The following is a 27,686-nucleotide window of genomic DNA, read 5'->3' as shown; positions in this document are numbered from 1 at the left end:
CTGCCGAGACTGTGTTATCGGATAAGGCACTGGCCAACATAGTGCTATCTATAGGAGATGACCAGCTGGTTTATGCGCGAGGGAAGGACACTCCCAAGGCTGCCTGGGACGCGTTGAGTGCGGTGCATGTTAGCACCACTGCTGGTTCCCTCATGGCCTTGACAAGGAGGATGTTCCGCACCGTTATGCCGGCTGGAGGGTGTGTGAAAGATCACATCAAACGGCTAACGGACTGTTTCGTTGAGCTGGAGGCAAGAGGCAAGACTGTAGCTCCAGACGACAGAGTGTACATTTTGCTGTCGTCGTTGCCACCTGAGTACACTCCCCTGATAACTTCTCTGGAGACGGTGGACGTAGCGACCCTGACCATGGACTACGTCTGTGCCCACCTGCTTGACTTCCAAGAGAGAATTGCGGCCGTGAGCTGTCCGGGGGTGTCGGCCGGGCAGCGTGCTGTTATCGGTGTGTCCGGGAAGACAGCCAAGAATGAGCCAGCTTTTGCTGCTGGCAGGCGTCCGAAGGTGGAGGAAGTGGAGCCGACTGCGTTTGCAGTCCGTCGCTGCTATGGATGCGGGTCGTCGCAGCACCTGCTCCGAGCTTGCCCTGAGAGGGAGAAGAGGCGGGGGCGTGTGCGGCGAGAGCGGAGGACCGCCAGCCCGTGTGAGGAAGCAACCCGGCTGGTCACGTCTGCAGTAGAGAGCACAGGGTCTGCTTGGATTTTAGACTCCGGGGCAACGAGCCATCTCTGCTGCGAGAAGGAGTTGTTGAAAAACATTGACAGTCCTGAGCATAAGTATGTGAGATTGGCTGATGGGACCACTGCCAATTCTGTTTGCTCAGGCAATGTGGAATTTCCTGCACTGAAATGTATGTTGCAAAATGTGTTGTATGTACCCTCACTGCAGTCTAACCTGTTGAGTGTTAGCACACTGTTTGACCAGGGATACCAGGTGAGATTTGAGAAAACCTGCTGCAAAATCCTGGGAGGTGGGGGAAAGTTGCTTGTGACAGGAAAGAGGGAAGGTAAACTGTATGTGGTCCAGAGTGATTGTGCCCAGGTGGCTCAGGTGTCGAATGAGCCTGTGCACAATAATTGTATACATTTGCTCCATAGGAGACTTGGGCACTGCGGATTTAGGGCGTTAAAGAAAACCCTGGAGCTTGTGCCTAGTTTGAAAGTAAATCCTTGCAAATGTTACTTGGATTGCCAGGTCTGCAAGAAGACCAAAAGCAAGGCGTGTGCTGTTGCTAAAGAAAGCTCAAGGGAAAGCACACGAGCCCTGGAACTAGTCCATTTAGACGTTATTGGCCCATTGCCAAAGAGTCTGTCGGGGAGGAGATACTGCTTGGTGGCCACCGACGACCACACGAGGTACGCGTGGGTTTTCACCATGGTGCATAAGTCTGAGGTGTATAAGACATTCACCAAGTGGGTCAAAACAGTGGAGAGACAATTAGGGGTTAATCTCCTAGCTGTACAAACCGACAGAGGGGGGAAATTCTTATCTAACCAGATGAAACGTTGGCTGGAGAACAAGGGCATTGCCCACCGTCTGACGAACCCGGCAACGCCCCGAGAAAATGGGCATGGGGCTGTATTGCAGAATGTGATGTATTGCATGTTAGAGGATGCACAACTGCCAATGACCTATTGGGCAGAAACCATACATGCAGCTGTTTTTTTGCAAAATAGGGTTTGGTGTAATACTGTGAAAAATGTGCCTTACAGGTTACTGTTGAACAAGACCCCAGATTTGAGTTCTTTAAAAGTCTTTGGGTCACGGGCTCGGGTTGGCATCCACTCCACAAGTAGCGGGGAGGGGGATGTCCGGGCAGAGAGCCTAATTTTTCTGGGCTACAAGCCAAGGGCCAGGTGTTATCGTTTCTGCAATAGCAAAAGCAAGATAACACTTAGTAAGAGGGCCCAGTTCAATGAAGAAAGCAGCTGGCCAAGGTTGCACTCCTTGCAGAAACAATTTGTCCTGCTGCCAAGTAGCGATAACGATGTTGGAGCGCAGCCCAGAACTCCAGCCCAGGAGGTGGCACCCAGTGGGGCTGGAGAAGGTGAGCCGAATGCTGGCACAGAGCCTGACGAGCAGAGTCAGGAGGCAGAGCCTCAAATGCAGGAACTGGAGGTAAAGTGTGAGAGTCAGGAGGTTCAACACCCAATTACAGGGGCAGAGCAACCAGCCCAGGAGGTGGGAACAGAGCAACCCGAAGAAGACAAAGCTGGTCCAAGCACAGGGCCACGGGTGTCTGCCAGGTCCACCAAAGGCCAACGTCCCGCTAGGTACAAGTGTCCCTATGTCACTCTGACTGTCAATCCAGACCCACCCGGATTAGAGGAAATGTTAAAAGAAAAGGCTAAGAAATGGAAAGCCTGGGTGGCAGAGTGCGAGGCAAGGGAGAAGGAGGCTGAAGCCAAGCGTCTGAAAGAGCTGGCTGAACAGGAACACGATGATGTGTTTTACAATCATGATGAGTTCCTGAACGAATTCCGGAAAGGGTTCCGAGCTACGTAAATATGAACTGTAATGTTGCTGGTGGACATGTATGTAAACTGTGTAAAGTGTTTTGGTGCACTGGGTTTAAATAGATTAGGAGGTGTGTTGGAGCAAGAATCTACATAAACCCAGTCTGACAGCTACAGTATGACAGCTGGTGATCTAGCTGCCAGGCTAGGTCACAGTGACCTGATCAGCAGACCGGCTTGAGCCGGCAGAAGCCAAGTGATGCAATCTGCTGAGTCAGCATGGCCAGGATTGGCTGCTTGGACTATATATGATCTGTGTGTGCATCACACAGGTCTCTCCCTGTGAGATGGTGGTTAGGCGAAGCACTTTGTCCGTGGAGGTGATATTGTATAGACTGCACAAGAGAGCACTTGTCGTGTATATATGTTAATACACCTTTTGGCACTAGTTGCACGTGTCTGCCTGATTTTCTTTCCTGAAGCCCTGTGTCGGGCAAGTCATCTCCCTCACTCTGCTACTCCCGCTCCGACATAGACACCTTGTGAAGTAGGTGGGGCTGAGAGAACTGTGACTGGCTCAGGGTCACCCAGCAGGTTTCATGTGGAGGAACAGGGAATCAAACCGCATTTTCCAGATTAGACTCCAGCTCTTAGCTGCAAACCAAGCTAGCTCTCAGAGCATAAAGACAACAGCATTCTATGTTGCGCCCTCCAGACTTGTATTCAGAAGTGAACTGCTTCAGAACAGTACAATTAGCCAACACTGCTGACAATACTTGATTGATTTATCCTTTTTTTTAAAAAAACCCCCCTCTAAAATAGAAATTCTGTCATGAATATTACACATTTATATAATCTTGCAACTTGTAAGCCCAAATTTTAAGGGAAGGACAAGAAGGGCATTTTTTCTTTGTATTTTAAAAACACATTTGAGGGGGGGTGGGACTTGAGCTTTTCCTACTCTGGAAAGAAGATTTGGGAGCAAGAGCAGTTCTATTAGAGGCAGCTAATATTAAAGCTAAAAATTAAAGTCTATTAAAGCTAAAAATGTATGTGCCTCTTTGAAACTGTGTTGACCACAGAAGTGTTAGAGGGTTCCTTCAAGGGGTCGTTATTTGTTTAAAAAAGGAAAGTAGTCATGCGTCCATTTAAGCTCTTCCCATGGATGTTGTAGGGAACGCAGACTGTAGGTTAGGTTTGGCTATGTAGATTTTAAATCCTGGGATATAATTCCCACAAAAACCAGCTACTGCTGAATTACTCCCAAGAGACAGCACACACCGCCTTAAGCTACAATCTCTCTCCACCAGGAGTTCTGATGGATGATGTCACCACTCCTTTTCTGAACACACCTGCCCTCTATTGAATAAGAAACCTGGAACTAACTTTATCATCAAACCTCTGAATCTTTCAAAATTGGCAATTGTTATATCTCATATACACAGCCATCCCTTTCCAATGGTAACTATTATGAATACTTATTCCTGTGAATTTAGCACAGAAATGTCACAAACCAGGCCTCAGAACTGTTTCCTACTTGTGCCTCCCTCTGCATAAAATTTTAGCTGCCTGAGCGCTTACCTCATGTATCTGACTATCTGGGCTCCAGACCACAAAAGCTTGTGCAACAATAACTGTATTGGTTTTTAAGACGCCACAAGACTTTTCTTTTGTTTAAGGCCATCCCACATGGATATCTTTTCTAGGTTCATTACTGCTAAGAAACAAGGTCCCCCCTCCCCGCTTTCCCATGGCATTCAGGCATCTTCCCCCAGGTTTCCCAAGTCTTCCTAAATTTGGGAAAGCAGTAAAGCCTGGCTACTGTTTGGGTGGAAAATTCAGTAATTGAATATAAATAGTTTTAAGAATTTGGGTATCAGGTTCTCTGAATTCCCAACTTCTTTTTTCTTTAAACTCAGTTTCTAGCCTCTTTCAATGCGGAGATATAAAGGAAAAGGCAATTAAAGGGATAAGAACTTTTTTTAAAAGATGAAAACTGGGAATTCAGTGAACCTGATACACAGGTTTTTATAATGTTATACGGATACATCAAAATACAATTGCCTTAAAAACACTGCAAGGCCACCAGTGGCTGAGCGGGGTGGGGGAGGGAATGGCTGTTGCTGGGGCCTGGAGCAGAGAGACTGTGGAAAAACCTACCATGAGGAAGCCCTGCAGTTGGCTGCCATAGAAGAGGGAAACCACACAAGCCTGTCCTATATGGAAACCATCTATGTCAGGGATAGTCAGTTGCATAATGAGAACCAGTAATTTGTACTAAGAATCAATGCAGTCAGCAAATGAACCTTTTCCAGTGATACAAAGAATCCATTCACTCAGTAAAGGTGCTTTGCAATTGCACCCTAAATATCCATATGCATTTATTTAAAACGTTTATCTCCTGACTTTCCTAGTGGTTCAAAGAGGCTTACAATAATAGTTAAGAGCATTTTCAGTTAAACCAAAACAAAACAGCAAACCCCAAATCTTTCCCCAGTTGTTCAAACCCCATCAAAAGGCACGCCTTGCAGTGCCTCATGGAGTTCTCCAAGGAAGGAGCTTCACTCACCTCTTCAGAAAGCCCATTCCACAGAGACAGACCCAAGATGGAAAAGGCCAGATGGGCCACCCTATGTGGTGGAAAAGCCAATAGATGGCTACCTGACAACTGACGCTGGCCCACAGGGACATATGGAAGGAGACAGTCTTTCAAATATGTGGGTCTCAGATCATGAAGGGCTTTGAAAGGGCATGACCAGCACCTTGAATTGAACTTGGAAACAGACCTGCAAAGACAGGTTGCTTACCTGTAACTGTTGATCTTCGAGTGGTCATCTGTGCATTCACACTCATGGGATAGGGCGCCTGCGCCAATCCCCAAATCGGTACTTAAAAAGCCCAGGATTTTTTCGCGCTTGGCACCAACGGGCATGCGCAGGTGTCCCAGTGCACATGCTCACCGGCACCAGCATGAGGATCCCGCCAGTTCCTTCCTGACCACTGGAAGCCCTACTGGAGGGAGACCGTCAGCAGTGGGGAAGGAGGGCGGGTAGTGTGAATGCACAGATGACCACTCGAAGATCTAGTTACAGGTAAGCAACCTGTCTATCTTCTTTGTGGTCTCTGTGCTTCACACTCATGGGAGATTAGCAAGCAAGACATACCTGGAGGCAGGAAGACGGTCAACCAGAAGAAACAGCTTGCAGCACCGTAGTTCCCAGACGAGTCCTCTGTTGAGCATGCACATCCAGCGCATAGTGCTTCATAAAGGCATGCGGAGAGGACCAGGTGGCAGCCTTGCAAACGTCCATCAGGGAAACGCCTTTCAGGAACGCCACCGACGTCACCATTGCTCTTGTAGAGTGTCCGCAAATAGGCCCAGGTAATGGCTTCTTAGCCAACAAATAACACAGTTTAATAGTCTCAGTGAGCCATTTTGAAAGCCACTGAGACAAGATTCTGGAACCTAACTTAGGAGCAGCATAAGAAACAAAAAGATGCTGGTCCTTACAAAAACTCTTGGAGCGACTCAAATAAAACAATAAAGCATGCTTAACATCTAAAGCATGCAACCTACGTTCCTCATCCGAGGAAGGTGTAGGATAAAACGTGGGCAACCAAACTTCTAAGTTAAGGTGGAACTGAGAAACCACCTTGGGGAGAAAGGAAATATCAGGAGCTAAGGACACTCCAGACTCCTGAAAAGCTAAATATGGGTAGTCACAACGCATAGCCGTGAGCTCCCCTTTGAGACTTCTTAAGGTAGATAAAAGCAGTGTATAAAAACCTATTCTATTTGTTCTGACAGTAGGTAACAAGAGTATACAAATCAGTTTTTAATCTGTTTTAAGGAACATTGTGAGCTGTTCCCTTACAATTCAGGGGTTTCTTGCTTTTCATTCAAGGAATAACCTCTGTGTGGAGGCAGCCATAAAAAAAGTCTCCAAAGAGGAGATGCTAGTTGGAAGGGACCTCCAGGCTCATCTAGTCCAACCACATGCACAATGCAGAAAATTCACAAATGCCTCACCCCCCACACCCCCAGCGACCCTGCTCCATGCCCAGAAGATGGTATGGAGCAGGCAACATGGAACATTGCAACAGTTGAAAAGTTTACATGCCGTAATATGAAATACAGAGTGCAATCCTATGATGAGTTATTCCTGTCTAAACTGATTGAAGGCAATGGACTTAGACCAGAGTAACTCTCCATAGGAATGCACGAACATACTATTAGCAAAGGAAAAAGCTGCAAACGCATTGTTTCTAAAACAAAGCTTTTCATTCACCATTTGTGCAATGCAAGCATTCTCTACATAATAGTATTTGTTTGGCACAAAATGTTTTTTAATTATCTTTAAAACAGTTTGGCCTTATTCCAGAATTGAAAGAAAAGCATTGCAGGTATTGATTTTACAGTAAAAACTCCAACAACATGGACAAGTTAAATGCTATTAGACATAAAAGATTTGATTTTCTTCCTGGCACAAAGAGACAGCTGTATCACATACCTAAGGCAGAGACAGACAAACAGAATGATTGAGGAATAACAGAAGACATGAATGAAATAACAAGAAAAGTTGTGCAGTGAAGAAGTTCTGGGGACTTTTACCTGCTGGGATCTTTGAAACTAATCAGAATGAAATAGTAGATAATAGCAACTGTTAGTAGGTCCAGCAGGTAAAACTACCTAAAAACTACCATCCTGCAGATCTCTGAAGAAGTCCTCGGGTTCTCCACAAGGAAGAACAAGGACTGGTTTGATGAGAACAATCAAGAGATCCAAGAATTACTGGCAAAAAAGAGATCTGCCTACCAAGCACATCTTGCTCAGCCCTCCTGTCCTGGGAAAAAAGCAACCTTTCGCGCTGCATGTAGCAACCTCCAGCGCAAGCTTCGAGACATTCAGAACGAGTGGTGGACCAAGCTTGCAGAGAGAACCCAGCTGTGTGCAGACACTGGTGATTTAAGAGGGTTCTACGAAGCCCTGAAGGCAGTATATGGTCCATCATATCAGGCTCAGAGTCCCTTGCATAGTGCAGATGGCCAAGTGCTCCTCACAGACAAGGCATCCATACTGAACCGGTGGTCAGAGTATTTTCAGGTTCTCTTCAGTGCCAACCGCGTAGTTCAAGATTCAGCAATCCACCTCACCCCACTTCAACCGGTGAAAACAGAGTTGGATGAGATCCCCACCCTAGAAGAGACTGTTAAAGCCATCAAGCAACTGAAAAGTGGCAAGGCAGCAGGAGTTGATGGAATTCCACCAGAGATCTGGAAGCATGGGGGCACAGTACTACATAGCTCACTTCACAAAGTACTTGTCACCTGCTGGGAACAAGGCAAATTACCACAGGACTTTCGCGATGCAATCATCATCACCCTATACAAGAACAAAGGGGAAAAGTCAGACTGCTCCAACTACCGGGGGATAACCCTGCTCTCCATCGCAGGCAAAATCCTTGCCAGAATACTCCTGAACAGACTGGTGCCCACCATTGCAGAAGAACTCCTCCCAGAGAACCAGTGCGGCTTCAGAGCTAACAGGAGCACCACCGACATGGTATTTGTTCTCAGGCAGCTCCAAGAGAAATGCAGGGAACAGAACAAGGGTCTGTATGTGACTTTTGTCGACCTTACCAAAGCTTTCGATACCGTTAGCAGGAAAGGCCTGTGGCAAATCTTGGAACGTTTAGGATGTCCCCCAAGGTTCCTCAGCATGATCATCCAGCTACACGAAGACCAGCGAGGCCAAGTCAGACACTGCAACGACCTCTCGGAGCCCTTCCCAATAGGCACAGGTGTAAAGCAAGGCTGCGTTCTCGCGCCAACTCTCTTTACGATCTTCTTTAGCATGATGCTTCAAAGAGCCGCAGTAGATCTAGATGAGGACGATGGTGTCTACATCCGCTATCGCACCGATGGCAGCCTGTTCAACCTGAGGCGACTAAAGGCACACTCCAAGACAATGGAAAAACTCATCCGAGAGCTACTGTTTGCTGATGATGCTGCACTCGTCTCCCACTCGGTATCAGCTCTGCAGCATATGACGTCCTGCTTTGCAGAGGCTGCCAAGCTATTCGGCCTAGAAGTTAGTCTGAAGAAGACAGAAGTTCTCCACCAGCCTGCACCCCAGGAAGATTATCACCCTCCCTGCATCACTGTGGGTGAATCAGTTCTGAAGACAGTCCAGCAGTTCAGCTACCTGGGGTGCATCATCTCCTCAGATGCCAAGATCGACAAGGAGATTGACAACAGGCTGGCAAAGGCAAACCGAGCATTTGGCCGACTGCACAAAAGAGTGTGGAGCAACAAGCATCTGAAAAAAGGCACAAAGATCAATGTTTACAAAGCGGTTGTGATGACAACCCTCATCTATGGCTCCGAATCGTGGGTTTTATACCGTCATCACCTGCGACTCCTTGAGAGCTTTCATCAGCGCTGCCTTCGCACCATCCTCAACATCCACTGGAGTGACTTTGTGACCAACACTGAAGTCCTCAAGCGGGCAGAGGTTACCAGCATCGAGGCACTGCTGTTGAAGGCGCAGCTGCGCTGGGCAGGGCATATTTCTAGGATGGAAAACCATCGCCTTCCCAAGATTGCCCTGTATGGCGAACTCTCCACCGGCCATCGAAATAGAGGGGCACCAAAGAAGAGGTACAAGGACTCCTTGAAGAAATCCCTTAGCACCTGTCACATCAACCATCACCAGTGGTCTGACCTAGCCTCAGATCGCAAAGCATGGAGGCACACCATCCACCAGGCTGTCTCTTCCTTTGAGAACACACGCATAGCTGGTCTTGAGGACAAAAGGAGATTGAGGAAGAATCGCACTGCTACAGGACCAACCCTAAATCAGACTTTTCCCTGCAGCCGCTGTGGCCGGACCTGCCTGTCCCACATTGGTCTTGTCAGCCACCAGCGAGCCTGCAGCAAACGTGGACTATTGCACCCTTCTTAAATCTTCGTTCGCGAAGCCAAGCCGAGAGAGAGGTCCAGCGGAATGAGGACTATATGGAAGCATCAGTGCCCTAGACCAGGGTCAATCCTTTTGAATGCAATCTCAGAATTTCCCCCTGTTCTGGGCCTTCTCAAGGCTGACAAGAGGTATTAAAAATAAATATAACAAAAAATGAATCTCACTGGACCAGGAGGCGGTACTGATGGGTGGAATTCTAGAAGAACATCTGCTCTGAGGACTAGGTCATATATCTTGTTGCACAGAAACTTTACAGGAAGTGAGATGGGCTCTTGCTCCTTCTTTCACAGCTTTTGTGTTAATGTAAGCAGCGGGATTCATAGATCTCATCCACAATTACATTGGTGAACTGGAATTAAATAACTTACCACATGGAGATGGGGAAATTTGCCTACATCCATAACACAGGATCAAGGTGTACACAATTCCAACACTGAATTAAGCATTCAAGAAAAACTTCTTGTCCTTCCACCTGGTTTAACATAATTTACAGTGTCATCCTATGCAAATATACTCCAGTCTAAATCCATTGAAATCAATGAGCTTTGGCTAAGGGAACTCTGCCCAGGATTGCACTGCTGTAGTCTCCTTTTTATTTGTAGGTAGACTGAAGCAGTAGCCAAAATTAAGTAAAACCTGGCAAGACTTTCATCCAGCTCCCATTTACACAAACTATATTGGTTCCTCAATTGTAATTAATTTACAAGCACTTTGACATTGCACGGTTCTACCAGTACATAAATTCAAGGACTTTACAGTTGGAGAGTTATGGATATGGGCCACATTTAAAAGAGGTTTATTCTTTTAATATCTTGTCCTAGCCTTCCCTAAATAATACTTTATACACTGGAATAATGCATTAGAACAGAGCAGCCAGCCAGTTTGTATAAGCTCAGAGTGAAATTCACACCACTCATGGCAATTTGGTATCTGCCTGGAGCCATGCTGCTCTTCCTGGCTGCCTTAATACACTTGCAGCAGGGATCCAGTGTATGTTCCATTATGTCCCAGATATGCTGCAACTAGATGCAGTAATGAAAACAGGGTTGCCACTGAAAAAGTCAGCCCTGGGCCAAGCTTCCCCTCCTCTCCTTTGTGACACAGTTATGGAAACTCAAGTTGCTCAACAGGCAGTCCCTGAAGCCAGTTCACCTGAGTATTTGTCACTTGTTGATTGACGCTTCATGTGATAGCTTCATGTATTACATTTGTACTATGTCCTTCCTTCAGGGCTGTGTACTTTTCTCATTTTATCCTTATTGCAATCCTGAGAAGTAGAAAAGGCTGCAAGATAGAAGTTGATCTAGTGGACCACAGCTGACTAGGAATTTGTATCAAGGCCCCATGATCTCAGATTAGGGAAATGAGCTCTTTTATCACTATCAGTTTTCTTGGAATGCTCAGCTTTTCTTGAATGTTCAAGATCAAGAAATAAACAGGAAGATTAATAAAAACAAGATTTAAAAAACAGTCTAGAATAATAACTAAAAACAAATCAGAAAACTATTAGAAAGATATCCTAAAAGCCCAATGAACAATGTTTTAACATCCCCTCTGAAACATCACTGGAGGTGCTCTACATAGGAAGGCAATGGCAAGCCACCTCTGCTCATTTCTTGCCTAGAAGGCCCCTGGATGCGGTCGCTATGAGCCTGTTGTGACTCAAAGACATCTTCTTCTTCTTCTGCAATGACAGAAGGAATCAATCCATCAGTTGCAGCAGATTGTCCCACAGGGTCAAAGATGTAAAGGTTCTGATCTATGGCATTCATATAGCAACAGTTATCTGCAGTAGGTTCAAGGACAAATCATGCCTCAAACACCTGGTGCAAATGCACCCTTGTATGCAATCTGAGTGATATTCAGAAGTTATTTGCTTCTGTGGTTAGAACTGCAACTTTAATATACATTCTGTCTTAAAATAATACATTTAATTCGATATGTGGGAGAATAAACAAATCAAAATCTTTGGAAACAGTAGTCAGAGTTTCAGTTTGGGAAGATGCTTCACTCCTGCAGTCTTCTTAATTGGTCCTTTCTTTGGGTCCAAGATTCTTTGATTCTTTGGAATATTACACTTTCCTCTGAAACATAAGTGAGAAGAAAGTTCGGAAATACATGTCTGAGCTGGTGCAGAAATTAAAACTGCTCATATGCATTATGTTTTACTACATGCTGCCACAGTACTATTGTATTCATTACTGCCTCAGATTCTGTGAGACAGGGTGGCATGTGAGTGTTAAAAATTAGGATTAATAAATAAAAAGGACTTTCCTGAAGGCTGACAGACCACTTTAATTTAAGAAAAGTAATTTCCAAGCAATTTTACAGCATTGGAATAATACGGTTTAGAGCAGTTGCGGCCCCACAACTCTGGAACAAACTCCCAGAGGAGGTGCGGGCCCTGCGGAACTTAGACCAGTCCCGCAGGGGCTGCAAGACCGCCCTCTTCAAACAGGCGTTCACCAATAACTGAATTAATGTTTACCACCAGATTAATAACGGTTACCGCCAGTGTTGATTTAGGAATGTTTTAATTATTGATTGATTTTAATGTGAATTTTAATGTGAATTTAATGTTTTTAATACTGTATTGTTTACTTGAAATGCTGTTAGCCGCCCTGAGCCTGCTTCGGCGGGAGAGGGCGGGATATAAATAAAATTTTACATTACATTACATTACATCCTATTCATCTTAACAGCCAGAAAAATATATTCTTAAGAGCCAAAAAAAAATATAGACAGCTTCAAGAGGGGATTGGATAAGCATATGGAGTGGATGTCCATCAGTGACTACTAGCCACAGCATATTGTTGGAACTCTCTGTCCGAGGCAGTGATGCTCTGTATTCTTGGTGCTTGGGGGGCACAGTGGGAGGGCTTCTAGTCTCCTGGCCCCACCGATGGACCTCCTGATGGCATCTGGGGTTTTTTTGGCCACTGTGTGACACAGAGTGTTAGACTGGATGGGCCATTGGCCTGATTCAACATGGCTTCTCCTATGTTCTTATTCAAAGTACATGAAATCCTAGATGGTGCCAATTCAGGATTCCTTAAATGCTTGGCCAGGTCCGGAGAGAACACCTACTTGGGAGAATAGGAATTACTGCCCTGGAAATAATGTAGCACCTCCATCACAGAAGAATGTAGAAAGAATGTAGCACCTCCATCACAGAAGAGTTTGTATTTATTTACGTATTAAAACATTTATATCCTGCCTTCCCTCTTGTAATCATTGATCTCTGCCCCCTTTCTCCACTTGCATGCCAAGAGGGAAGATTTCCTGGTTTAAGAAGCCTGTGATTGAATCCTAATCTATTGTGATATCTGAATTAATTTCAGGAGCTGAAAGAGAATGAAGTCTTCTGTCTCAGGTGCAGCACACAGGGGGGGGGGGGGGTGGTGGAATATGCAAGCCCAAAGAGGTCAAGCTTTTTCCATTCCATAAACAAATTGTGGTTTGTCTGCGACATCTGAGTGCAGCTTGTGGTTTGCCTTTTCCTGTGGTTTGCCTTCTAAGGCACACAGAGAACTTCATCATCTATATGACTTAACAGAAACAAAATTCATAGAGATAAAAACTAGAGTGGGGAGAGGGGAGATGTTTATTTAAGATATCTGTATTCTCTCCCCCTCTTCCATGTAACATTACTATGGCAGCTGCTCTTGCATTTAATTCTGGGAACTGCCTCCCTCCATAACATTAAGTGAGAGAACCAGGGTTGCTGTTTTTTGTAGCAGGAACTTTTTTGCATATTGGATCACACACACCTGATGTAGCCAATCCTGCAAGACTTTTAAAGGGCCTACTGTAAGCTCCAGGAGGATTGGCTACATCAGGGGTGTATGGCCTAATATGCAAAGGAGTTCTTGCTACAAAAAAAGAGTCCTGGAGAGAACCAGAATCTTTCATGCATCATGAGGGACTTGAGAGCAGCACCCATGTACTGGGAGCAAGAAGACACTAATCTTTCCCAAATCCTCAGGCACATGTAGCAAAATCATTATCTCTCAACCTAGGTGACTTCTCTGGGCTGTTGTGAGGGAAACTTTAATGAAATAATAAACAAATTCTTCCTTAAGTTCTCTGCATAGGCTAATGGAGGAACTACATAATGGCTGTGGATCACCAAGACCCACCAAAACTTGGGAACTCCTGAAGGTAACTAACTAAATCTACAAAGCTGAAGAGTTTGTACATTTTGGTATTTTGTGTATCCTAAATGAAGGAGAATGCCTCAGTGGAAAGGATGACGAAAGGAAAGCTAGATGCATACCAAGAGCTGAAAATATTTCAGTGTATTTATTCTGAACAGATGGGTCTAATAATTTTACATTCCTAAACCAGCTGTTCAGAAAGCATGCTAATCTTACTTTTGAGAATCTCCATTATTGTACCATCTTCCAGAAGTAGCAAGAGGGCTAGAAATCCTTGTCTGCTTAAATGCCCAGAAACTCCTCCAGACACTGGGCTTTTCCACGTGGTGATGTTCTCCTGTGGAAGTCCCATTGCTTCTGCAGCTGCCAGTGTAGTGAAACAGCAACAGGGCTTCCATAGGGTGAGTATCCCCACATTGAAAGCCAGGGTAATGTAGTGGTTAAGAGTGGTGGACTCTAATCTGGAGGTTAGATTCTCTACTCCTCCACATGAAACCTTCATAAATGTGAATGTAATTCAGCACAACTCAATAAGGCTGAGCAAGAAGAGACACCAAACATTTGTCCTCACATTTTCTGCTGTGCCAACAATATTGTTATTACTATGAAAAGAAGGGTGAATCTCTGTCTAAACTGGCTTCTGTTTTCATTTGACTGTCACTAAAAACAGGGCATTAAACGCATCCCTGTTGCATACTTTTGCCTTGCTGCTTTCATCTCTTCCACTGGCTAGAAGATTTGGAGCATTGGACTCTATTCTACTCTACGGTTTATTATACCACATCCCGGATTCTGAAGTTGAAAGAATGAACTATCAGCTATGAGTAATTGAACTGTGTATGGGGGTGGTTCCTACTTGCACTTTATATATGTTCTTTGACTATAAGTAACTTTTCATTATATAAGTCATTTTAATTATTGAGGTCTCTATTGACATGGATGCCTTTGGCTGTATACCTCTGCCAGAGCTATGGCTGACCCAAGGCCATTCCAGCAGGTGCAAGTGGAGGAGTGGGGAATCAAACCCAGATCTCCCAGAAAAGAATCCACACGCTTAACCACTACACCAAACTGGCTCTTGGATTGTTTTCAGAGTGGATGATCTGTTGCAGAGATCCACATCCAAACTGCTCTTGTGAACTGGTTGACATGTATGCCTGGGATTCATGAATTCAGCAAGTTTTAAAGCACTGCTTGGGAGGGAAGGCAGCATGCCATAGCTTAATCTCATCAGATCTCAGAAGCTAAGCAGGGTTGGTACTTGGTAGGGAGATCACTAAAGAAGACTCTGCAGAGGAAGGCAATGGTGAAGCACCACTGCTTCTCACTTGCCTTGAAGTCCTTTGCTGGGGTCACCATAAATCAGCTGAGACTTGATGGCACTTTACACAAACATACAAACCGCTACTTCTACATGTATCTCTATGGTCTGGTGGGCTAGTTTAGGAAAAGCAATAGAGTTGGAAACCTAATAGAATATGATATGTGTTCTCAATTCTGCTGCCCCAAGGGAACGTCTGTCTTGTGTTTTCAAACCGTAGATCCAAAATGTTACATGGCACCCCTGTTAGAACTTGAGGGGCCTTTCAAAAGGAATGTGTAATATGGAATAGTGGTGTGCTGTTTAAAGAAGAGTCAGAAATCTCACTGGCTGTGCCTAAAATAGCTCTTTGGAAACTGGCCACAGTTTTTAGTTGTTCCTGTACATATACAACACTGTAAGCACGTTTTTTAAATTATGTGTACCTCTTAAGATTATGTTCCAAACAATTTATTGTTCATCTGAGTTCTTTATTATTCATGGTACATCGATTTTCATTAAATAGTTTCAAAATGTCATCTCTATTGCGCTACTGATATTTCTGATTTAATATAAATTGATTTATTCAGTTTGGCACCAGGCTTTTGACCAACAGGCATTTTATCTGTGAATAGCTTAACTATGAAGGTTACAAAAACAAAATAGATGGATTTAGTTTTTATAATGGGATACGGTATTGTAATTCCATGGCCAGTTGTTAATCTAGTAATTATTTACTCTAAATTTAAACTTGGCACACCAACAACCCTATACTTCAGATCTGTTTTGTATTATCAGCCTCCTCAAAAGGATTGGCTTTCTCTTCCATTATGAACATTTAATAATCTGGAAAGCTTTCTGCAGCACCTGTGTAATTAAAAGTCCAGGTTTGACTTTTACTAATATACCTGAAGCAATAAGGATGTGGCAAAATGCCATTTTAAAATTATCCATGTCATATAAGAAGATAGCACAATTATGCTATCTTTAATATATTTAAAGAAATTTCTGCTAATATGTGGTGGAAGGCTTAGGGTTGGAAGAAGAGAGAAAAATGACCTTTTTTTGGATTCAGGTTTAAGTAGAAAAATGTCACACATGCCATATTGTATAATGTAATAATAAGCTATTTCACAGTCAACGTAAAGCCTGTCTGCAGAATATGTAATGATTTGTTGGAAATGTGAACAAAATGTATAATATGCTTGTTCACATGGACCAACTCCATATGAATTGACAAAATCCCCTTAACTGAGGTGCCAGTCAGAAGAGACAAACCTGTGTGATCATCTTTCCCACATGGTTCAAACATTCACACACACAGGACTGCTTCGCACCATGGGGAAGCAGCTTCCACCATGCTGTATGTGAAAGACTGAGGCCAAGACTTTAAAATATTTATGTCTCATCTTATCCCCTTAGACTCAAGGTGGCCTTGAGGCCCTCATTATGATTTCCTTCTTTCCTTCCTCTTCCCCATTCCCCTCAAATTACTATATAATCTGTTCCTTTTAAAATATGGAACATTTTATATGCAACATTACCACACTAATATTCTGACAGTATGTTAGACTGTGATACAAGGAAGTGATGTGGTACAAAGAGGCTAACATAGTTCTCTGGAAGGCATCAGAGGAAACTCTATACAACAGTACCAGACTCTTCTATATCATAAGTCATGGATCTAAACACCTGCCTCATGAAATGCTGCCCTTTCAGAATCCCAGAGTATTTTGGGGAAGGGGGTGTTTGAAGATGCCAGGAATGCTATGAACTAAGTTGGAATTGTTGAAGAAGTTGGGATTGTTGCCTATATAACAGAATCTACAGAGCTGGAAAATGGAAGGAGCCAATTATGTATATTTTGTGTGAACCAGTTTGAGACTCTTTAAGGTAGAGAAAAGCAGAGCATAAAACCAAATTCCTCCTCTTCTTGTGGAGATGTTTTCTTACCCCTTGTATCTCTGTGAGGGAAGGAGGTAAATACTTTAAAAAATAATTACAATGGTATATTGACATAACAATATTTTAGTGTCGATTCTTTTAAAATGCAAAAATCCTGGTGGGGGCAAGGTGGCCACTTCCAGGACCAGAAGCATAATTTGAAAGGGACACAGCACTTCCCATACAGTTCATGAACAGATGGGAATGGCTCCCCATCTAAATTTCCTGGTGCAAAGACAGGCAGGCACAGATCTTCACCAATAGCCAGCTGCAGCACTCCCCGTCCCGCAGGAATGCTACCCATTTCCCTCAACAGCCTTGCATGTGTCAATGGAGCTCCCTCACACTCTCTTTGTCTGTAAGCATATGTTCATTTTCAGTTTTTTAAAAAATTCAGCAATGATATAAACATAAACATGAGCAAAAAATAAAGGAGGAGGGGTGCAGTGATGCAACTGATGATGAAAGCACTCTCCCTTGAAAATCCAGTTTATTTAAAGCACACATGGAAGAAAAACTGACTCCACAACTCTGAAAATGCAGAGGGAAGCCACACATGTGGAAGAACCATGTCCAAATCAATTCCAATGCTTGTGGATTGAATGCCAAGAAAATAAGTTTTAAAGTTAGTTTTAATGGGTGCCATCACATGTTTTTATAGGATATGCTTTTAATTTATTAGCTGCCTTTTTTGCCCTGATGAGGGCAGAAAAGTGGGGTATAAATTTTATAAATAAATAAATACCTCAGAATTTGGTTTTCCCTCTTGATTTCTACTTCATCCTTTTTCTGCCTCTCAGATGATCTCAATGATCCTGATATCTGCAGAAGTAAATACATACCAATTCTTAACTCCACACGCAAGCTGGAAAGTAATACAGCCTTGTTTGACAGAGATCTTTAGCACAACCCTCCTTGTATGTGAAGCTGTGCAGTTCTATAAATCCGGTACATTTTCATTGTTTGGTATAAGAATGATTCATGACACAATCTATGCAGAGATCTTAGGAAAAATGATCACCATGATCACTATGATTTTAGTATTTAACTAAACCACATGCTTGGAATTTCAAGCCTTAAGAATACACAGCGATCTGCACAATGGCTATATCGTTTGCTGATCTCTTATCCAGGGCTGAAAGATCACAAGTCTCTCTTGTGCCAGTATGGTGTAGTGGTTAAGTGTACAGACTCTTATCTGGGAGAACCGCATTTGATTCTCCACTCCTCCACTTACAGCTGCTGGCATGGCCTTGGGTTAGCCATAGCTATCACAGGAGTTGTCCTTGAAAGGGCAGCTGCTGGAGAGCCCTCTCTGCCCCACCCATCTCACAGGGTGTCTGTTGTGGGGGGAGAAGATAGAGGAGATTGTAAGCCACTCTGAGTCTCTGATTCAGAGAGAAGGGTGGGATATAAATCTGCAGTCATCTTCTTCTCTCAGGTTTCCATGCTTCCACTACTCAAGTGGGCAGACCCCTCTTGCCCTCTGCTGATGGAAAGGGATATACTTCTTTTTCCTTTCCAGATGTAACCATAGTTGAACACTCATCATCATTAGCTTTGAATTAAAGACATTATTAAGACACCAAGAAATGTTGCCTCTGCACCAAATCAAGCACTCTGCATGAAGCTGATGCATTACTCCATTGTGAAACAGGTAAGCAAGTCACCCCTGATTTTTTATTCTCAGCAGTTATTTTTAAAAATTCCAATTTCTAATTTACTGCAATCACTACAGAAGGAAGCTAGATGGTTTAACATAAATGCAGAATTGTCTGTAACTGTAGATGTGGCAAAATATGGAGAGATGGAATGGAATGTAGATGTGGCAAACTATGGATGGATGGAATGCCTTCACATGACTGGAATAACATCTTTCAGTGAGTCCCCAAACACCAGCAGGCAATGCCTTTTTTCTTCCAGTTTCTACATATTGGAATGGTTAGATTGGAATATAAGTGGTGAACGCCTGCAAACGAAATTTTGTCTCTGATGTTTTCCATACCTAGCTTCCATAAGTGAAAAAAATGTTCATGGATATCAATAGCTGAAAGCTAGATATACTGTGGGGAATAATAAACAGCCCAGAAAATCTACAACTCATAAAAAATAAACAGAAATACCAAGTAATACTTATTAAGAATTAAAAAGACAAAATCTTTACTCTAAAGCAGAGTTGGGCAACCCGTTTAGCACTCGGGTTGCCGGATCTGTGCTGGAAAATACCTGGAGACTTTGGGGGTGGATCTTGGAGAGGGTGGGATTTGGGGAGGGGCAGTACTGAATCTACATTTTTTGGGGGGAGAATTAAAAGATGACGCCCCCTTATGGACCATTCTATCTTATGGTCCCATAGAATACAATGGACTGCATACCCAATTTGGCGCCCCCTCGCTGTCAGCGCCTGGTGACAGCACCCCCCTCTGCCCCCCCAGATCTGGCCCTGGGAAGGGGAGGGGCCTCAGTATGGTACAGTGCCATAGAGTCCACCCTTCAAAGCAGTCATTTTCTCCAGGGGAGCTGATCTCCGCCAGCTGGAGATCAGTTGTAAAAATGTGAAATCTCCAGGCCCCACGTGGAGGTTGGCAACCGTAAAGCACAAAAGGTCCAATGTGCACAACTTGGCCATGCCTTAAACTATGTGTGTGTGTGTGTGTGTGTGTGTGTGTGTAAATGAGTGAGCAAGCACAGATTGGCAATTTTCTTCTTTTGTTCCTCTCCTCCAGTCCTCCTACCCCAGTCACTAGTAATTTGCTCTGTTTCAAACCTGCAGCATTTTAAATGCAGTGTTGCCACACTAACATTCTACCACTGCATTAGAAAGATTTGTTTGTTTGTTTTTCTTTAAACCACATGAAACTTTTAAAAGCTGTTTGAGATGCAATATGGAGAGCTGATGTGGTTCAAAGCAGGCACCAAAGTACACAATAGTACCAAGCTCTATACTAAGTCAAGGACCTAAATGTACAGTATGTCTTATGAAATGCTGCCTTTTCAGAAAACTGCCTAATGAAATGAAAATTAAGCTGAATCCCTAAACATTCTGCAGTGAGTGAAGGATGTTGGTTTAAATCCAAATTCATGACAGTTCTTTAAAAAATAAAATAAAACCATGACATTTAAGGGGAGGGGTATTTGTAGGTTCTGGAATGAGCTGCCTTCCATGACAATGACAACCTCTTTCCCCCCTCTAAACAAATGAATCTACCATTGGCATAGGGAATAACCTCACAAACTGCATTCTGAAATTAAAACATGAACATTTTTAATAGTAAAATTTCAATGATTTCTAGAGTGAGCTTAGGTGCATCTAATTACAGCTGTATTGCACCAGTTATTTTGGACATGTTGAAGGGTGCTGCTGAATAGACAGAGGAAAAATACACACACACACAAAGCAGAATGTGTGACTCCCCACACACCACCCTCTTTTTCATCTTCAGCACACCTCTTAATAACGACAAAACATAAATATGCCAGTACCAAGCTAGCCTAGCAAAAGGAACCATTTTCCAGCAATTTTACCTCATTCCATAAGACAGAGATAATTATACAGAGTAAACCATTTGCTTGCTGGTTAAATACATAGAAACACAGCTAATTACAAGCTTCCCCTTTTCTGTGCTGTGGTAGACAATAAGATGAATGACAGTTGTTTATTTATGGTATAGTGAAGTATCTTTATAAGCCATTACTTTTCACACTATTTAAGAAATGGCTTCCTTAGAACAATAAAAGAGAAGAATCTCTTTCTTTAGAATTCTACATTCATTCTAAATTACATATTATTTACTTCCTCACTGAATAAACCCATATGTGGGAATATTGTTAGGGAGAGGTATTTCCTGACAAGAGAGAATCCTGAAATTTGGTATACGCATGAAGTCAAAGCAACACCAAGTAGCAGAAAAATCAAAACTGAGGAATTTGTTCATTTCATCTCTCAAACAAGATCTGTAACCCAAAATGGTTATAGTGCTTCATCACTAGTGGAAATATGATGCACAAGTCATGTTCATGGACTCCTGAAACTACCTTATACTGAATCAGACCAATGCCTATACTGAATCAGACTCCTTTTCCACTGCAGTCTCCTGCTCCATGTGGCAATTAGTTCAAGTGGGTCCTGTGATCTTTGGTAATAAACTCTCACAGGACTAGAAAGAACTGCGGCGGGTGGGAAAACTTTGTGTCCCCCAAGTGCTGGATCCAACCCATCATCTAAGGCATGCAGATTACTTGTAATGTCTGCAAATGGAAAGGTTTGGCCCTTGCCAGTCCAACTGTGGGGCATGAAGCTTACTTTCTATTAAAGGGCATCATTCCAGCATAGAGCAATCCAAACTGCAGGGGGAGAAGAAAAGTTGGGGTGTGCATGGGAGTTCTAGTTTATCTAGCAACAGCTTAGAATGTTGCAGAATTTACCTGTTTATATCAGTCTGAGGCCACTCCCCTTTTTTCAACCATGTCACTTTCTATGCAATGAGTCCACCATTGCAAAACAGCATTCAGTATGTTAAGTTGTTGATTGTACAGAAACCTAAGCAAACATTGGTCTGTATCAATAGGACTGTCTAAAGGATACCTATCTGAATCTGAAGAGATGTCATTGCTACAGGCCAGATGCCTTAAATGAAGTAATCTAGCTCAACTTCACGTCCTCTGACCAGCAGTCAAGGGGGTTCAGGAATACAAAAGTCTCTCCAAATGTCTGCTGAGACCCTTTAATGGGATATGTCAGAGACTGAATTTCTCATGCAGAAAATGTGCTTATCACTAAGCCACAACCCCTCCTCTAATGTGAATAATTTTACTGCAACAGGTTCTCCTGAAATGTTTACTAAAATAATATTGTGTACTGAGTGGTATGGGCTCTGCCCTCTGCGCAAACAGGTGGCAGCTCCGAGAGGTGGGCAGGGGGGGGGGGGAAGACATTGACACCAGTGCTGGGTGTTCTGCAGGCAGAGCGAGTTCTTCTCATCTCACTCTTACCCTGACTTTGAGAGGGGGGAACTGGGTAGAGCTACAGCAGTAGCCCTGGCTTGAGCTTCTGGGAGCCAGCATGTTGTCAGGCCAGAGTAGTGGGCTGAGAAACAGCAAATAGAAGGACTGGTGGTGGACAATCTCTGGGAGGCCAGGCCTGACCACCTATAGCCCAGGCAGAGCTAGGTACCAGAGCAGATCTTTAAGAGGAAAGCTTCCCTGGGAGAGTGATGGTGACTGCTCCAGACTCTAATAGGATGAAGTCCTATCATAAGATGGCAGGGCCTTAGCTGCTGCAGGTGATGGGATGGATGTTAGAAAAGGGTTGGAAGTCTGCCAATGAGCACATGCTGTACCTTAGCTCCTGATGCTGGAAGGAGTAAGGCTAGAGGGAGAAGAGGAAAATATGGGTGACTCTTAACCCCCCCCTTCTTTTTCCAAAACCATTAGTTGGAAAAGTGCTTAGGTGCTTAGTACAGCCAGGGGAAGGCCACTGCCCAACCTCCAACATTATTGACTCAGGCTTTTAAGTAGCCGCTCATCCGGAGGCCTGTATTATATAAGAATTTCAACCAAGGACATTCTTATAAAATGGAAGAAAGCTGGATTGATTTCTTTCTATGTATTTGTATTATAAATACAGGTATGCGTACTAACCAGTTTTTGTAGAATTGCAGTTTTTGGCTGAACACAGTGTTGGTGCAAAAGCAGTGTTTCAGTTAATTACTAGAAGAAATTAGGGCATAATATTAGATTTATTTTTCAATATTTTGTATTCAGGAACAATTCCAGAATTTTACAGAAGTTATGGTGCGATTATTATTTTTTAAAAGGGGATCCTCCTTTTTTCCTCTTTTGAGTTGTCAGACTTGAGTGTGGCTTTGTGACTAAGCACAGAGCCAAACTAGATGTGAGGGTGTCCTCATGGCTACCATAAGGGCACTACTGCCATTTTAAATTCATTTAAATGCACTGTGATGGTCTGATTCAACTTTGGGCTGTAGTGTGGAGCTCTTCTTCCCCTGCCTCATGACTTTTCAAGTGCAGGTGTGGTGGGGGGGCAGACTGCAGCCATTTTAGCACTTGGTAAGGTGCTGGAGGGGACCAAAAGAGTGCCACAACCTGCCATGCCAGGTCACAATCAGCCCCTCATGGCATTTTTAAATGACTTTAAATTGGTGCTGTCATCCTTGTTGCGGCTGCAAGACCACTGTCATGTCTAGTTTGGCCCACAGTTACATTTTAAAATTTCTAAGAACTTCAGTATATGAAGTCAACTAAAGATCAACAACAGCCAATGGCCAAATCAGGCAAGATGTTGGAACTTCCACAAATGGATCTCACCAGCAGTTTCTGTCCTCTCCCCACCCCCCAAAGGGACATAGCAGTTGCATGGGACCCAATTTGGATGAGGGTAGTGGTATGGGAGACATAAAGTGTTAATCCTTCCCTATGCTCTTATAGTTTTGTTGAACAAAATCATTTGTCCAGGGCTGTTATTAGTCCAGAAGGGGAAAAAATATGGGCAGTCTTAGCCTTTCGGAGGGGGGGGTCAATTTCAATCACTAAAACTATGCTTGGTCAATTTCAATCATTAAAACTATGAACACACACACACACACAAAAGCCCTAATCCAAATAAAGCCTTGCAAAGCTGTTAAAAATGCTGGGTAGAGGGGTTCACAGACTTGGCCTCCAGTTATAATCAATCTTCAGCAAACACAAACTGCATGATGTTGAAAATAAATAAAAACAAATTTCATAAGAGTGATGAAGCTAAGTCCCATAAGACATGACAGTATCCAAGAGGGACATTTCTAAATAGAGAAATGATTTCACTAATTTTTCTTAAAACTGAACACATGGAAACGAGTCTATCAGCATTAAGCTTCAGTGCAGCAGATGAATGGGAGCACAGAAACTGATCTGAGCAGTAAATTGGAAGCACTGTGACTACACAGATTCAACCAGTACATCTACAGGAACAAAAAGATAAGAAGAGCCGTCAACAGCCCCTCCCTAGCAGTCCATCTGAGTCAGTCTTAGCTTTTTAGAGCTCTGGTTTGGAGCAAAAGCAGCTTAAAATAGAGAAGAAAAGTCCAGGGAGGAAAACAGTAGCAATCAGCTTAGGATAAAATGTTTTCTCATTAGGCTACAGAGATTGCTGGACTTACCTGCGAAATCACTGCTAAGAATGCACGCTGTTCATCATTAGCTTTATGGTAAGCCTAAATTCCAAACAAGAGATAACTGGTTAGCAAAAGCAGAGTTGAGAAGAGGTTAGAGAACAATCATAGCACAGAATTAATGGGTTTTAAAGATACCGTATGCAATTATTATGTTCTTCTCATCATTACTGTAGTCGACAACATGTCAGTTGGCAAAGAAGATACTTTAGAAGTGCCTGAGAGAGGTGATTATGCCAAAATGCAGACCTTCGCTTCTTGCTTCAATCTGAGCTCATGATCTTTCAGCTGGTTCCGAAGACTTGACTTCTCTTCTTCCAGTTGTTTCAGAAACTGATCTAAAGAATCCTGCCATGGCATATATAATAAAATAAAGTCAACACGCTTATAAATATTCCCCACCCTTTCTTCTCATGTGAAAAACAAACAAACAAACCAAGATCATTACTGCACTCCAGAATTGGTGACTGAATTGCTTAGCAATTGCGGTCACTGTTCTTCCTGCTGTTTACAAGTCTCTTGCTGACTTACACAAGAAGATGCAGAGGATCTGACAACACGGGGTGTATGTTGCTATCTGTTCTGCACTATAAATTTCAAGTACCTTTAATGAGATGCTTTTTAGTTCAGGTCTTCTTTTTGTCCTCCCAGTTACTGTGGAATTTTATGGGGCTCCAATTTAGACAGATGCATGTAGGCAGGGAGGATCACCAGTGCAGGTAAAAATTCTTAAAGTCCCATGTTTGGAACATTTTCGCTACTATAACCAGTGTTCCCTCTAAGATGAGTTAGCGTGAGCTAGCTCATAGATTTTTAGCCTCCAGCTCACATATTTTTGTCCTAGCTCAGGAAAAATAGCTTCAGAGCACACTAACTTATGCAGTAGTTCACAACTTTAATGCCAGTAGCTCACAAAGTAGAATTTTTGCTCACACGACACTGCAGCTTAGAGGGAACATTGGCTATAACAGATACGTATATGCAGATTTTGCTTCCTATCATGGTGAACAGTAGCAGCCCTTCCATGCATGGCATTTTCAGAACTGCCACAGAAGAGGGGAGGGTTGGCCTCTTAAACTCCCTGGGAAAATTCCCAATCAGTTGCTGGTGGCCAGGAGCGAGCCAGATTCTGGAGACACAGGCATGGCTGCAGAGGCCCTTGGTTCAGGCCCAGACAGCAGAAACAGTGGGCATCAGCTTACCCCTTGGCTTGGTCTAGCTTGATCCCAGCTGTGTCCAAGCTAGGGTTGCCAATCCCCAGGTGGGGGCAGGGTGTCCCCCGGTTTGGAGGCCCTCCCCCTGCTTCCATCAGAAAGCAGGGGGAGGGAAATGTCTGCTGGGCACTCTACTATTCCCTATGGAGACTGATTCCCATAGGGTATAATAGAGAATTGATCAGTAATATCTGGGGCTGGAGGGGGGAGCTGATTTTTGAGATAGAGGCACCAAATTTTCAGCATACCATCCAGTGCCTCTCCTCAAAATACTCTCCAAGTTTCAAAAGGTTTGGACAGGGGGTTGTACAATTCTATGAGCCTGAAAAGAAGGTGCCCCTATCCGTCACTATTTCCAAGGGAGGGAAGGCATTTAAAAGGTGTGCAGTCTCTTTAAATGTGATGGCCAGAACTCCCTTTGGAGTTCAGTTATGCTTGTCACAACCTTGCTCCTGGTTCCACCCCAATGTCTCCTGGCTCCACCCCCAAAGTCCCTAGATATTTCATTAATTGGACTTGGAAATCCTAGTCCAAGCTAAGCAATTCCTATACGACTGCTCCACAGAGCAGACAGTGTGTAAGGAGGTGATTGGCAAGCTTCTACATGTTGTTGCTGCTAAACTGGCCCATTTTTATCTCATCATTCCGTCAAGGAACTTGAATGTGGATGGGCTTCTTCCCCACTTTGTCTTCACGAGGAGCCTGTGAGGTGTGCTGGTTGAGAGTAAGTGACTGGCTCAAGGTCATCTGGTGGTGGAGTAAGGGTTTGAAGCTGGGTCTCCCAGGTCCTGGTCCCAGACTCCAACCACTATGCCAGACTGCCATTTAGCAATTGCCCCTTACTGAGTAAAGTTGAACTGAACTAAGAAGTTGTTTTCCAAGAATAGCATGGAGTCTAAACATTATCTACCCACATCTTTCTTCCTGCAATCAGGCAAGCCTTTCAACCCACAATTTATCTGCCACCATAATAAACTATGCTGAATATGGATAACATGGACACTTCAGATATATAGAATACAATGGGAAGATCTACTTTTCTTTGTGCTAAAAAAACAAAACAAAACATTTCAAACATTTCCCCAGCTGCCTATTTATTTTTTAAGCATTTCTGGAAATTTTATTTTTAGAAGTCAGATCAGAGAGAAGTCTTTACAGTGAAGGGGTGAAGTACTATTAAAAAGCTGCTGGCACACTGCAATAACCCCCCTGCTGGCTTTAAAATCAGAAACTGACATCAGGGCTACAGATTTCAGGAATATTTCATCCACAGCTAGGCAACCAGCTGTGAACTTTAATCTTCCCAAGGAAGGAACACACAGCAAGGATATAAAAATAAAACACCATTTTGTTCTTCTTAAATAAAAAAAAACAAATCAAAAACATGTCATAATTATAGATCACAGTTATGAATGAAAATGAACATCCCTCCCCCCTATTTAGTATACAGGGGCCTAGAATACCACCAAAATGAAATGGTGATGGGGTATTTATTTAGTACACTGTTATCAAACTCTTCCCCCAAGAAGTTCAGGGCAGTCTGTACGATTCTTCCTACTTCCATTGTATCTATGAAATAAGTTACAGCTGAAAGCCAAGATTACCTAACAAGCTTTCTGGCAGCGCAGGGGTTTGAACCAGTGTTCCCTCTAAGCTGAGTTAGCGTGAGCTAGCTCACAGATTTGTAGCCTCCAGCTCACACATTTTTGTCTTAGCTCAGGAAGGATGACCCCAGAGCACAATTTATGCAGTAGCTCACAACTAATGCCAGTAGCTTGCAACTTTAATGTCAGTAGCTCACAAAGTAGAATTTTTGCTCACAAGACTCCACAACTTAGAGGGAACATTGGTCTGAACATGAGTCTTCCAGATCCTAGTTCTACTCCAGTTTGGTGTAGTGGTTAAGTGTGCGGACTCTTATCTGGGAGAACCGAGTTTGATTCCCCACTCCTCCACTTGCACCTGCTAGCATGGCCTTGGGTCAGCCATAGCTCTGGCAGAGGTTGTCCTTGAAAGGGCAGCTGCTGTGAGAGCCCTCTCCAGCCCCACCCACCTCACAGGGTGTCTGTTGTGGGGGAGGAAGGTAAAGGAGATTGTGAGCCGCTCTGAGACTCTTCGGAGTGGAGGGCGGGATATAAATCCAATATCATCATCTTCTTCTTCTTCTTCTCCTAACCCTATGCTGCACTGACTAGGTTAAAAAGTAAAAAACAGTACAGTAGTCCCATGTGCAAGCACCAGTCGTTTCCAGCTCTGGGGTGACATCGCATAATGTTTTCACAACAGACTTTTTAATGGGGTGGTTTGCCATCTGCACTTCCCCAGTCATTTACACTTTACCCCAAGCAAGCCGGGTACTCATTTTACTGACCTCGAAAGGATGGAAAGCTGAGTCAACCTTGAGCCGGCTACCTGAACCCAGCTTCCACTGGGATCTAACTCAGGTT

General features: G+C 43.6%; 1 protein-coding gene across 1 annotated transcript in view; it reads right to left on the bottom strand.

The window, feature by feature from the left end:
- Positions 1 to 11,332: 11,332 nt before the first annotated feature.
- The window catches only part of CCDC169 (coiled-coil domain containing 169), a 28,643-nt gene continuing 12,289 nt past the window's right edge, over positions 11,333 to 27,686 (bottom strand). Inside the window, exons 5-8 of the mRNA XM_060234704.1 lie at positions 24,275 to 24,373; positions 24,014 to 24,067; positions 17,602 to 17,678; positions 11,333 to 11,539 (exon numbers count right to left, since the gene is read on the bottom strand). Coding sequence (XP_060090687.1) covers positions 11,437 to 11,539; positions 17,602 to 17,678; positions 24,014 to 24,067; positions 24,275 to 24,373 — 333 coding nt within the window. The 3' untranslated portion in view covers positions 11,333 to 11,436. The remainder of the gene's footprint in view (positions 11,540 to 17,601; positions 17,679 to 24,013; positions 24,068 to 24,274; positions 24,374 to 27,686) is intronic.

Source organism: Heteronotia binoei, chromosome 3 (assembly GCF_032191835.1).
Source record: "Heteronotia binoei isolate CCM8104 ecotype False Entrance Well chromosome 3, APGP_CSIRO_Hbin_v1, whole genome shotgun sequence".
In the NCBI taxonomy this organism is placed as follows: domain Eukaryota; kingdom Metazoa; phylum Chordata; class Lepidosauria; order Squamata; family Gekkonidae; genus Heteronotia; species Heteronotia binoei.
This window is presented reverse-complemented; position numbering and strand designations above follow the sequence as displayed.